We start from the raw sequence: 14,204 nt of genomic DNA on the forward strand, positions 1-14,204 counted from the left end.
CGCCTGGCAATGTTTTGGTTTCTTTGCAGCCTGGCGTCCAACCATTCCCGATCTGGGTGTTGTTTTTATTTTTTGTTTCTATTTATAAACGTATTTTTAAACATCTCTGGGGAGAGCTTACGCACGCATTTGTTCTCGAGGTTTCCTTCGCCCCGCAGCTGCTCCCATTGAGGCTTGATGTCACCGGCCCCTGACGTCACACAGGCGTTTCCCGGGTAATGAGCTGTGATGTCACAGAAGGAGGAGGAGGGGCGGCGAGGGGAGCGCGCGCAAGCCAGCTCGCCCGGCCTTGCTCGCTGCGGGTTGCCGCAGTTCCTATGGAAACCTAATCCCGGGTTGCAAAAGAGAGAGAGCGCGGGGCTGTGGCGGTGGATTCCAGCATCTGGAAGCAGTTTCGAATCCAAACCGGGACAAAGGCGGGGAGAGAGGGAGGAGAAAGAACCCCCGGCGCGATGATTGCGCGGTGTTTCCAAAGGTGCTTCTCGAAAATTGCCGACCCGCTTGAACTGCAAGGTCTCCTTTCTGCCATGGCTCAATGCTATGGAATCCTGGGAGTTGTAGTTGCGGGGCATCAGCATTCCTTGGCTGAGAAGGCGAAAGGCCTTGCAAAACTGCAGCTACCAGGATCCCATAGCCTTGAGTTAAAGTGGTGTGAAACTGCATTCATTCCATAATGTAGATACACCCCTAGATGCTGCAAACCCACTAGCCTAGTTTCCAACAGACCTCTGAGGATGCCTGCCATAGATGTGGGCAAAACGTCAGGAGAGAATGCATCTGGAACATGGACATACAGCTCAGAAAGCTCACAGCAACCCAGTGATTCTGGCCATGAAAGCCTTCAACAACACGTCTTCAAATTTCTTTTTCCAAGAGTGCTGGTGACTCACCAAACTACAACTGTCATGATTCCATAGCATTGAGCCATGGTAGATAAAAGAGGCATCATAGAATCCTAGAGTTGGAGGAGACCTTATGGGCCATCCAGTCCAACCTCCTGCCGAGAAGCAGGAAAATCACATTCAAAGCACCCCTGACATGGCCATTCAGCCTCTGCTTTAAAAGCCTCCGAAGAAGGAGACTCCACCACACTCTGGGGCAGAGAGTTCCACTGCTGAACAGCTCTCACAGTGAGGAAGTTCTTCCTAATGTTCAGGTGGAATCTCCTTTCCTGTAGTCTGAAGCTGTTGTTCCGCGTCCTAGTCTGCAGGGCAGCAGAAAACAAGCTTGCTCCCTCCTCCCTATGACTTCCCTTCACGTATTTGTACATGGCTATCATGTCTCCTCTCAGCCTTCTCTTCTGCAGGCTAAACATGCCCAGCTCTTTAAGCCGCTCCTCATAGAGCTTGTTCTCCAAACTCTTGGATAATTTTAATCACTCTGCTTTGGACACATACCAGCTTGTCAACATCTCCCTTCAATCGTAATGCCCAGAATTGGACAGATTGTGATTCCAGGTGTGGTCTGACCAAGGCGGAATAGAGGGGGAGCATGACTTCCCTGGATCTAGGCCAGTGGTTCTATATCTGGAGTCCCCAGATATTTTTGGCCTTTAACTCCCAGAAATCCTAACAGCTGGTAAACCGGCTGTGATTTCTGGGAGTTGTAGGCCAAAAACATCTGGGAACCCCAGGCTGAGAACCACTTATCTAGGCACTATACTCCTGTTTAAAAGTAAAGGTTTCTCCTTGACATTAAGTCCAGTCGTGTCAGACTCTAGGGGTTGGTGCTCATCTCCATTTCTAAGCCGAAGAGCCGGCATTGTCCGCAGACACCTCCAAGGTCATGTGGCCGGCATGATTGCATAGAGCGCTGTTACCATCCTAATAATAATAATAATAATAATAATAATAATTTATTTTTATTGCCCGCCCCATCTCCCCGGAGGGACTTGGGGTGGCTTACATGGGGCCAAGCCCAGTCATCAACAATATAAAAACAAAGCAATAAAACGGATCAAAAAACAAGTCATAAAAACTCACATACAAAAACATAATGATAAAATTTTGGATTAGATCCAGAGGAAACTGGGCCAAAAGTGCTAGTTATGTCCTACCGGAGCAGTACCTATTGATCTACTCACATTTGCATGTTTACTAACTGCCAGGTTGGCAGAAGCTGGGGCTAACAGCGGGAGCTCACCCTGCTCCCTGAATTCGAACTGCCAACCTGTCAGTCAGCAAGTTCAGTGTCTGTGCCACCAGGGGGCCCTATTTATGCAGGCCAAGATCCTATTGGCTTTTTTTAAGCCGCAGCATGACATTGTTGGCTCTTGTTTAAATTGTTGTCCAGGAGGGCTCCAAAATCTTTTTAACACTGCATTCATTCAACAGTGTAGACTGGGCAAGGAACTTGGGCCCTGCAGGTGTTTTGGACTTCAACTCCCACCATTCCTGGCCTCAGGCCCTTTCCTTTTCCCCCTCAGCCGCTTAAGCGGCTGACGGGGAAAAGGAAAGGCCCTGAGGCCAGGAATGGTGGGAGTTGGAAGTCCAAAACACCTGCAGGGCCAAAGCTTGTACATGCCTGTATGATACTAAATGTCCTTTGACCAGTAGCTGGCCACTTGGAGTGCCTCCATTGTGCATGTGGCAGGGATCAGGCTGCATGTAAATAGCTGGTCTGTGGTTTAGGCGTAGCTGCAGAGAAGGCTCAAGACCTTGCAAAACTACGACTCCCAGGATTCCACACCCCGCGAGCAATGGCAAACTGTCTTCCTCATGCCACAGGGTAGAAAGAAGATGCGGCCAGAGAAAACCCCCTCCTTTTCCTGAACCCCGCGCCCTCCTCCCTCCTCCTCCTCCTCCCTCCTCCTCTCGCAAGGAAGGCGAGACTGCGGCTGAGCGCGCTTCGGGGCTGCGGTGACGCGGAGGCAGCGGCCCTCCTCTCTCCCTCCCTCGCTCCTTGTGTGTCCCCTCCCTCCCTCTTTCCTCCCTGCCTCCCTCCCTGCCCCCTTCTCCCCCTGCCTGGGCCACCACCGTCCAGACCATGATCCTGCCACCAGCCCACGGAGCAGCCCACGGAGGAGGAGGCAGCGGCAAGGCGGGCGCGGGAGGGAGCACCTAGGCGCAGCCCGCCGGCGTCCCAAGCCTGCTGCCTGCCTGCCTGCTTGCATTTCCCACCGCCGAGCCACAGGTCTGGACGCCGCCGATGGGGGAAAAGAGGGGCCAGGGAGGAGGAGGAGGAGGAAGGCGGGAAGAAGGGGTGGGCGTGCGAGAAAGGGACTCGACACTCATGGCAGTGGGCGTTTGGGAGGTCTAAACAGAATGGACATAGTCGTGCCTCAGTCTCCGAAAGGATGACACACCGAGGAGCCGGGCAAGCTTGTTTACTGTCAAATGGCAGGGAAAGGGATTCCACCTCAACATCAGGCAGAACTTCCTGATGGTTACAGCTGTTGCGATATTCTTATTAACCTCATGTTAGGTATATTATAAGCAGAGGCTGGGTGGCCATCTGTCGGAGTGTTTTGATTGTATATTCCCGCATGGCAGAGTAGGGTTGGACTGGATGGCCTCTTGGGATTTTATGGATGATGGTCACCTGTCAGGGGTGCTTTGATTCTGGAAGTTTATAAGCAGAGGCTGCATGGCCATCTTTCGGCAGTGCTTTGATTGTGTCCTGCACGGCACAAGGGGTTTGGGTGATGATGGTCACCTGTCAGGGGTGCTTTGATTCTGGAAGTTTATAAGCAGAGGCTGCATGGCCATCTTTCGGCAGTGCTTTGATTGTGTCCTGCACGGCAGAAGGGGGTTGGGTGATGATGGTCACCTGTCAGGGGTGCTTTGATTCTGGAAGTTTATAAGCAGAGGCTGCATGGCCATCTGTCGGCAGTGCTTTGATTGTGTCCTGCATAGCAGAAGGGGGTTGGGTTGGGTTGGATGGTTTTCAGGGTCTCTTCCAGCACTACAATTCTATGTATGAGCACATGTAAGATTTCTGAATGACATGTATGCTTTGTGGTTGTTTTCCTGCAACGGCTTTGGACTGGATGAGTTCAAATGTCAGGGAAAGGGATTCCACCTAAACATCCTGATGGTTACAGCTGTTATGCTATTATTATGTCCTATATTATAAACCTGATGCTAGGTTTATAAGCAGTGGCTGGGTGGCCATCTGTCGGCAGTGCTTTGATTGTGTCCTGCATGGCAGAAGGGGGTTGGGTTGGATAGTCCTCGGGGTCTCTTCCAGCACTAGAATTCTACATATGAGCACATGTAAGATTCTTGAATGACATGTAGGATTCTGGTTGTGTTTTCCTGCAAGGATTTTGGACTGGATGGGTTCAAATGGCAGGGAAAGGGATTCCATCTAAACTTCAGGAAGATCTTCCTGATGGTTACACCTGTTCCACTATTATATCCTATATTATAAACCTCATGTCAGGTTTATAAGCAGAGGCTGAGTGGCCATCTGTTGGGAGTGCTTTGATTGTGTACTCCTGCATGGCAGAGTTGGATTGGATGGCCCCTTAAGGTCTCTTCTGACTCCAGGATTTTAATGTATGATGGTCATCTGTCAGGGGTGCTTTGATTCTTGAAGTTTATAAGCAGAGGCTGGATGGCTGTCTATCACGAGTGCTTTGATTGTGTACTTCTGCATGGTAGATTGCGGTTGGGCTGGTTGGGCCTTGGGATCTCTTCCAACTCTAGGATTCTATGTGTGATGTTTATTTATTTACTTAATTACTATATCTCTTCCCCGCTCTTCTCACCCCGAAGGGGACTCAGAACAGCTTACATTTTATCCACTTCAGTGCCACATTGCAAATACACATTATATAAATATAATACCATACAAATCAAAGCACATTTAACATAAAATACAAGACAAAAATCACACAAAGCATAATAACATCAAGAAATAAGATAGATATAAATATTGAGCATTAAAAACATTAAAAACCAATTACAATTATTGTGGAGACTCATCAATTAAAGAGTATGTTTAACTAAACTCAGTCATCAGTGATAAACATGAGCCAGAGAGAAAATTAAGAAAAAATCTCCACAAAACAAACAAACAAAATGAATTAGAATAAAATAAAACCTAATATTATGTTTATAAGCAGAGGCTGGGTGGCCATCTGTCGGGAGTGCTTTGGTTGTGTATTTCTGCATGGCAGAGTAGGGTTGGACTGTGTGGCCCTTTGGGGTCTCTTCTGACTCTAGGATTCTATGTATAATGTTCACCTGTCCAGGAGTGCTTTGATTCTGGAGGTTTTCAAGCAGAGGCTGGATGGGCATCTTTTGGGAGTGCTATGATTGTGTCCTGCATGACAGAAGGGGCTTGGGTTGGATGGTTTTTGGGGTCTCTTCCAACTAAAATTCTATGTATGAGAACATGTAAGATTTCTGAATGACATGTAGGCTTCTGGTTGTGTTTTCCTGCAAGGATTTTGGACTGGATGGTCCTTGTGGTTTCTTCCAACTTTGTGATTCTCTGATTCTAGGTCAAGGAAGGTGGTGCAGTGGGGAAGAGGTGGATGGGGGTCCAAGGGAGTGAAACACACCTACAGACATGCACAGCCATGCCTTGTGTGGTTTTTATATTTGTGCCATATAAATTCCTGAGAAATAGCTCTGTGTGGCAACCATACTGGTGCCAAAGAACTACTGGTGCGTCTACACTATAAAATGAAGACAGTTTGGTGCCACTTGAACTGCCATGGCTCAACACTATGAAAACATGGAAGTTTGGTAAGGCACTGGCACTTTTTGGGTCTTGTAAAGCTGCAACTCCCAGGATTCCATAGCATTGAGCCATGGCAGCTAAAGTGGCGTTGAGCTGCATTTATTCTACAGTGTAGATGGGTAAGGAATATATTATTATTATAAGTATGACACAGCAAACAAGATAGATCTGCTGGATTTCGTATCACAAAATCACAAGTCGAACACTTCCCAAGTGTCTAGGACTGTGTGATGTATTTTCGGATGATCCGCGCAGATCCCAGTAGGGTGGCCTTTTGCAGTTGGCAGATCGTGATTTTGTCAATGTCTATTGTTTCCAAATGCCGACTGAGATCTTTTGGCACGGCACCCAGTGTGCCTATCACCACCGGGACCACCTGTACTGGTTTCTGCCAGAGTCTTTGAAGTTCAATCTTGAGGTCCTGATAGCAGCTGAGTTTTTCCTGTTGTTTTTCGTCAATGCGACTGTCACCTGGGATAGCAACATCAATGATCCAAACCTTTTTCTTTTCCACAACTGTGATGTCTGGTGTGTTGTGTTCCAGAACTTTGTCAGTCTGGATTCGGATATTATTATTATTATTATTATTATTATTATTATTATTATTATTATTATTATCATGGACACAAAGACAGAGTATGACAAAGCAAACGAGATATATATGCTGGATCTCTTATCACAAAATCACAAGTCGAACACTTCCCAAGCGTTTAGGACTGTGTGATTTATTATTATTATTATTACTATTATTATTATTATTATTTTATTATGACACAGCAAACAAGATAGATATGCTGGATTTTGTATCACAAAATCACAAGTCGAACACTTCCCAAGTGTCTAGGACTGTGTGATGTATTTTCGGATGATGCGTGCAGATCCCAGTAGGGTGGCCTTTTGCAGTTGGCAGATCGTGATTTTGTCAATGTCTATTGTTTCCAAATTCCGGCTGAGATCTTTTGGCATGGCACCCAGTGTGCCGATCACCACCGGTACCACCTGCACTGGTTTCTGCCAGAGTCTTTGAAATTCAATCTTGAGGTCCTGATAGCGGCTGAGTTTTTCCTGTTGTTTTTCGTCAATGCGACCGTCACCTGGGATGGCGACATCAATGATCCAAACCTTTCTTTTATTATTCTTATTCTTATTCTTATTATTCTTATTATTATGTGGGCTAGGGCACCTATCCTTGCTCTCACTCTTTGAATCCTGAGTGGGATCTCTTGGTCCCCCCCCCCCCCAAACTCCTTTCTCAAGTGCCTTGATTCTCCATTTCCATGAAGCAGGGAGTCTTTCACCTGAAGAAAAACACGTGGCTGCCAGGACATGCAGAGGATGGCTGCTTTTTCTTTCTCTTTCTTTCTCTCGCTCTGTTTTCCTTCCTCATACTTTGGGGCAGGCTGGCGTTAGACAGAGTTTGTCACCTGGAAGCCTGGCCTTAGCTGAACCTCACATGCCTGTTGCGTTGTGAGGAGCCCAGCCAAGGGTGAAAAGGAGTGATTGTTTTGAATGTTCTAACTTGTTAGTTCTTCTAGTGATGCGTTTTCCAGGAGACCTACTGTTCAAGAATTTGTGAGGACTGAGATTCTTAGAAGTTCCTCAGGCTTTGGCCAGGTTACCATGTTTCTTCCTCTGCCCTCTTGGCTGGGCTTCAGTGTTTTAAAGGCGAGTATGACACCTATACATCCAACGACTGAAGTTTTCTCAGACATGTGAGATCCAGGGTGCATCTGCACTGTAGAATTAAAGCAGTTTGACATCACTCAACAGCCATGGCTCAGGGCTATTGAATTCTGCTTGTGCTTTGGTGAGGCACCAGCACTCTTGGGCTGCATTGATTCCCTCGGGGAAATAGGTGTGGGATATAAATAAAGTTTTATTATCATAGTATTGTTCTAAAACAGTGGCTCTCAACCTGTGGGTCTCCAGGTGTTTTGGCCTACAACTCCCAGAAATCTCAGCCAGTTTACCAGCTGTTAGGATTTCTGGGAGATGAAGGCCAAAACATCTGGGGACCCACAGGTTGAGAACCACTGTTCTAGAGTGTAGTACATCCATGGTAGAGATAGGAGAAACTATACCTGCTGGCTTCTTCTGTTCTGTTACTGCTGAAAGTAAACAAATGGAGTCTTACCATCTTGAAGGAGGAATTTCTCTCATGTATGCTCTGATTTTTAAGCCCTAAATCTCTTTGAATCTGATACTGAATTAAGTAAAACCACTAATTTTGTAGACTGTGTTGGGTTGGTCTGAACTCATCTCCTGTACTCCATTGATTTCCTATGAAACTGGTTGCCCTCATTTGCATCAGTCCTAGTTTCACTGTAAGTTAAAGAATGCAACCCCATGTAAATCGAAACCTGGCTGTAAAGAAAAAATTCTGAATTCCATATTATTAATTGCCTCTGTGAGTGAGAGGCAGGCATAGCAGTGGGAAAACACATGATGTTAGATCCTTTACTACACTAAGCAAACAGAGGAAGAAAAGAAGGGAAGAATAAGATAACAGATTTTCTGTTTTCTGTAGGAAATGAGAAGTCTCCATAGTACTTGCCCCTTTCACATACACCTGCAGTGCCTAATTTGTGTTCTGTCCTGTAAATGGTAAATCCAGATGCTTCATGGTCCCTAACTTTGCCTTTTTTATCCTTTTCAAAGTCAAAAATAGAATTTGGGGATAAATACAGCCACAAAGCAAACAAAAATACACAGCATCCTGGTCAATGGGCCAAATTGTTGAAGACTGTACCATTCAGACGCCACCCTTGTTCATGTGTAACTCATGAGTATGTATTTCTCCCTCGTTAGTGTGCTGAGATTTGCAACTGTGCAGCATGTGTTTCTTAAATAGATTTTAAGGACTGAACCTTAAATGTATAGTGTTCTGTTCTCTCTGCCTTCTTGCTTACTATCCAATTAAATGTTGACAGTTGTTTGATCTGGGTGAGTGAGAGCATGTTCCCAACAAGGAGATTCGCGTGGGCTTTTAAAATAGAAATTTGGGTAGTGAAGGCTGGAGGAAGAAGGCTTGCTCTAGATAACATGATGCATGTTAAGTACGTCGCTGGCTGAGACATGGGAATGTTTGGACATGAAGCTATTGCTGCTGGACATGGCTTTATAAGGGAGTGAAATTCTGAAATAGTCTCCCTTGTGCATTCATGAGAGTAACTAGTTTTCATTCATATTTCAACATGAGTTGGTTTATTAAGAGTAATGTATACGATTACTTATCTTGTGACTCAGGCACGACTCTCTCCCTCCCTTTTTGCATTAATTTGCACTGGAGATGAAAATATTACATGACAATGTTTTTCCTGTGATGCTTCAGAGGAAAGGTTTTGTTTTTGAACTTCGAATCTTCACCTGATTGACGTGTTTTGAGGCTAAGAAGAGGTTTTCCTGAAAATATGGATTGGATTTGTGATCTCAAGGGAGCAGAATGTCACCTTCCCATGAACAGCTTGCCTCAAAGAACCACCTGGGTGTTCCCCCCCCCCCCCCTTTAAACTGGTCCTTTTTCTGCAGGATTATGGTAGCTGTTGCTGACCAGCTCTGCATTGCATTATTTTGGTTGTTCTAAATGATTATTTTCTTGTAATGATGCATTTTTCAGAAAAACCATAAAGAGCCAAGATTTGTGATAGACTGTAGATATTTTTAACAGTGTAAGTTGGGAGTCAAACACAAGCCTGGTTGCCTATTCATGGGGATGATATTGCTGGTAGACCTTGCAGAGTGTTTGCATGGATTACTGAGACCAACCATATATAAGTCTTTTTGTTTAAACATTTAAGATGTGCTAATAAATGCTTTAGTTTCAGGATTGGAGAATGTGTAGCTGTCCAGATTCTGGGGATGAGAGATTTACAGCCCTCCAGGTGGGATTTGTAGTGGCATGATCCCTTACCATTGATAAAATTGACTGGAAGTGCTGGTATTGCCATGAAGCATTATCTGGGGGGGGGGGGGCACATGTTTCCCACCCCTGCTTTTAATAATCTGAATGCCGTTGTAGAGCAGAGGGGTTGTGTCTCCAAGCAGAATATTAAGCAAAAGGCAGAGGGAATAACACTCTACTGAGGATGCAAAGGTTTGCTTTGTTTTGAATATTTTTGGCAGGGTTCCTGTGCTTTGAACAACAATGCAATAGGTGGAGATTGAGTTGCTTGCCTCACTACTGTGCCACCATGCTGGGCAAAGCTGCCCTTCTTTCATCCCTGCCTGCTGTGAGGTTGCGAAAGTGCAGTTGAGAAGGGGATAGAAAGATGCCAGCTCTGAAATCTTCAGAGAGTTCGATTGGAATGGCAAGTGCAAGGTGTACAGTTCTTAAAGGTGCCGATGGTCATGTGGAATTACATGCTGATCTTTGGAATTAATGTTTCTTCTCCCTAACCATCTTGTTTAGGATTAAAGCCAGCTGTCATTTAGCAAGGTATTCTCAAGGCTTGGGCTACTGCAGATGCTGTAGGAAATGTCTGGCCCTCTAGAGCAGTGGTTCTCAACCTGTGGGTCCCCAGATGTTTTGGCCTTCAACTCCCAGAAATCCTAACAGATGGTAAACTGGCTGGGATTTCTGGGAGTTGTAGGCCAAAAACACCTGGGGACCCACAGGTCGAGAACCACTGATCTAGAATCTTGGTCTATGCGTCTCATGAGCCCTGCCCAGGGAAGAGGTTCTGGGAGTTGTGACCAAACATCTGTATTACAACTCCCTGAGTCCTTTATTGTTTACCATGTTGTCTGGGGCTGGTGGGAGTTGAGGGCCACAGGTTCACTGTCTCCTTGTTCTGTGAGAAGGTATAAAGGCCTTCCAGCCCATCAGAGAGGAGCAAACCTTGAGCAATAGCAGCTTGAGATTTGCTGGACAAGGGAGAGAGCAAATGCAAGTGTAAGGTATGTGGGTGCTCGTATTGCGGGTTGTTGCCTGGGCAAGTGAGAGGACCAAGGAGCAGAGCAAGTGTGTTGAAATGGTGGTGCTGCTCTCTTGCTCCTCGGCGCATTTCTCTTGCAATATGTTGAAACTCCCTAGCCTCACATTAGCCCACAGTTGCTATGGAAACATACCCGGTGGGTTGTGTTTTGAAAGAAGGTCAAATGTGGATTTCCTCCCAGCTTCTCTTCTTCTTGAAGAAGTAAAGGCGTAGTTTCAGATGCCAGAGAGAGCCTTATTACCCAGATGTATTCAGAAACCTTTTTCAACTCTTGTGGCTTTTCCTGAGAGCAAAGATGACCTCTGTAGAAAAAACACACACCCCAAAATGCAGATCTGAGTGATACAGGGACTCTGCTGAACGGGGCAAACAACCAATTATCTCCATAAACGCATGGTCCAAAATGTTCCCTGCAGAGGAAATAAGATCTTCCTGTGAAGTTATGCTAGGGGCTGCTGTTCCAATTGCAGCTATCTTCCGATGCCTTGATTTCATATCAGTCCTTCTGTATGTATTCCTAAACACATGCTAACCACTCACATTGTCCTCTTTCCAAACGGTATAGTGGTAAATTTGGAAGCACAGGTGATTATTATGGTAGTCCCCATAGCAACATTCCTCCTGGGAGAATCCAGAAATGCAGGCAGCAAAGATCGGAGCCTTCTTTCTGTGTATATGTCTGTTTATGTATCTCTGTATACTCTGTATTACGCACACATCAATTACCAATATATATTACAATATACTATTTTGTAGGATCTGGTGTTGGTCATCAGATACTACAAAATAGGATATTGTAACATATATACAGTAGAGTCTCGCTTATCCAACATAAACGGGCCGGCAGAATGTTGGATAAGCGAATATGTTGGATAATAAGGAGAGATTAAGGAAAAGCCTATTAAACATCAAATTAGGTTATGATTTTACAAATTAAGCACCAAAACATCATGTTATACAACAAATTTGACAGAAAAAGTAGTTCTACATGCAGTAATGCTATGTAGTAATTTCTGTATTTACAAATTTAGCACCAAAATATCACGATGTATTGAAAACATTGACTACAAAACTGTGTTGGATAATCCAGAACGTTGGATAAGTGAGACTCTACTGTACTTACTTTGTCACAGTGAGTTGTGACAAAGCAGTGTTACAAGGCTTTGACTGAAGAGATCTGAAATGGAATAAGAAATAGAAAAAGAGGGGGGGCACAATGCAGAATACAAAACTGGGAATTTCATTGCACCTGGGATAAATATTCCCTGCCAGTTTGTTCTGGCCGTTTTCTTCTTTGGCAGGAATATGTCCTTAATAAAGCCAATGTGTCTTTGTTTCTCATTTGTGATCAAGCTACTCTGAAGGGCCTGGCATTGCCATAGGATTGCTCACAGCAATATATATTGTGTGCACTTGCCATGAATTCCGTAAGATTTTCTTAGGCAAGGAATACTCAGAGGTGGTTTTACTTTCTGAAACCCACAGCACTTGGGATTTGCTGGTGGTCAGCTATCCAAGTACCAACCATGGACAAGATCACACAGAATCTGCTTCCTTAGGATATTCAGTTGTCTACCACAAGGAGTGTGCCTTAGAGGGAGAAAGGAATGTGGGGCAGTGGTGGTGGTAGGCAGTTGACATATTGTCTCCACTAAATAACATATGTCAGTGTCGCCCTTGCTGAATAAAATGTGCTGTCACATTGACTCTGTAAGCCCTTGCTCTGCTATATTGATGCTTTCCCTTCTGGCATTCTTAAAGATGCACTTACCATGTGCTTTGTCTCAACCCTCAGGGCCTGGTTGCCAAAATGCTGATCAAAGAGTATCATATCCTTCTGCCTATGAGCCTGACGGAGTACCAGGTGGCCCAGCTCTACATGATCCAGGTAACATCAGTATTGAATAGGGTAGAAAGTAGAGAGTTGGCCAAGGGGTGTCCATGTGGCAAAACAGAGCCCTGTCTTTGCCCGGATTGCAGGGTCAGAAACCGAGCAGAGCTGAGGGGCACAAGGGGGCAAGTGGGGCTCAGAGTGGGATGTGTAGATTGGGGCCCAGGCTTAGCAGGGCTGGCTCTCCTGCTCCCCAGAAGAAAAGCCGTGAGGAGTCGAGTGGCGAGGGCAGTGGGGTTGAGATCCTGTCCAACCGGCCCTACAGCGATGGCCCAGGCGGGAACGGCCAGTATACACACAAGATCTACCACGTGGGCTCTCACATCCCCAGCTGGTTCCGGGCCCTCCTGCCCAAGGCGGCTCTGCAGGTGGAAGAAGAGTCCTGGAACGCCTATCCGTACACCCGCACCAGGTAAAGAGGGGGAGAGGGAAGGCCAAGGGCCGGAAGGAGGAGGCTACTCAGGTGAGTCCGTGGGGCATGATGCTCCCGCGTTGGGTGGGGCAGGGTTGTCACTGTCATTGTCACGCCTTCCCCCTGCAGATACACCTGCCCCTTTGTGGAGAAATTTTCTATTGAAATTGAGACCTATTACCGTCCGGATGCTGGGAAACAGAACAACATCTTTGACTTGAATGCTGCAGAGCGCAGGCAGAGAATTGTTGGTAAGTGTGCAGACATGCAACTCTGTGCATCACTTTGGATTATACTGAGAGTTGATAGAGCAAGTTGCTATTGCTAAGCAGGGAGAATGAGAAAGGCTAATGCATGATTTTTGCTGACATTTGAGGGGAAAGTTGGATGTAAGCTGGAGTCCTCTGTTTAGCGCATGGCTTTGTTGAAGGAAAATATGCATTAAGAATACAGAGTGGAGGGGGAAAATGTGGACTTCTGTGTAAGGAGAAGGAGGAAGGAATGTGTACAGAATGACAAGTGGGATGAAATATTTTTATACATGGTCTGAAGAAACTCTGTGACTTGGCAGGGAAGGGCAGTCTTGAGATCCAAAGCAATGCTATCTATCACAGTGTATTTGCACCACAGAGTTATAGCATTATGATGCCGCTTTGATCATCATGGCTCCATTCTATGATATCTTAATTAAGTGAACAAATTAAGATAAATCCTTATTTTTTATTATGATCTCCTGATTGGAGCATTAACACAAGATAGCAGAGAGTTCTACATACCTCAACAACCAATCCCATGTTTTCTTAAGATGATACTACAGTTAAAGGAGTATCTAAAGTAACATAGTTCTGTTGATTAGATACATCTTTGATTTTTAATGGATGCCAGACATTTACTTTTAGTTTATCCTCTCCTCCATTTCCTCCAGATACCATTGACATCGTGCGGGATCCCATCTCGCCCAGTGAATATAAGGTGGAAGAAGATCCACGACTTTATCGCTCAGTCAAGACCGGTCGTGGACCCTTGGGAGATGACTGGCTGGAGAATGCAACTAATGGGTCTCTCATGTGTGCCTACAAGCTTTGTAAGGTGGAGTTTCGCTACTGGGGCATGCAGTCCAAGATTGAACAGTTCATCCATGATGTTGGTGAGCATATGAGGATAGCTTCCACATTTCAATCCCATATAGACCTTCTCCGCCAAGGACACCTTCCAGGGAAGGGAAAGGGGTGGTATGCCTTTCAGTAGAAGTGGCAGAAGCATCATTTTTGCTTTC

At 45.6% G+C, this 14,204-nt stretch overlaps 1 protein-coding gene across 2 annotated transcripts in view; it reads left to right on the forward strand.

Moving 5' to 3' along the window:
* The first annotated feature begins 454 nt into the window (after window positions 1-454).
* Window positions 455-14,204, forward strand: part of pitpnm1 (phosphatidylinositol transfer protein membrane associated 1) — a 47,256-nt gene continuing 33,506 nt past the window's right edge. Inside the window, exons 1-5 of one of the 2 annotated variants that reach the window (XM_062967133.1) lie at window positions 455-475; window positions 12,421-12,513; window positions 12,714-12,928; window positions 13,058-13,179; window positions 13,854-14,075. In XM_062967133.1, the coding sequence (XP_062823203.1) occupies window positions 12,436-12,513; window positions 12,714-12,928; window positions 13,058-13,179; window positions 13,854-14,075 (637 nt within the window). In that variant the 5' untranslated portion in view covers window positions 455-475; window positions 12,421-12,435. Of the gene's footprint in view, window positions 476-2,790; window positions 3,133-12,420; window positions 12,514-12,713; window positions 12,929-13,057; window positions 13,180-13,853; window positions 14,076-14,204 lie in introns of those variants that run through there. The other variant, XM_008110642.3, reaches the window with a different exon arrangement.

Source organism: Anolis carolinensis, chromosome 1, assembly GCF_035594765.1.
Source record: "Anolis carolinensis isolate JA03-04 chromosome 1, rAnoCar3.1.pri, whole genome shotgun sequence".
NCBI lineage: Eukaryota > Metazoa > Chordata > Lepidosauria > Squamata > Dactyloidae > Anolis > Anolis carolinensis.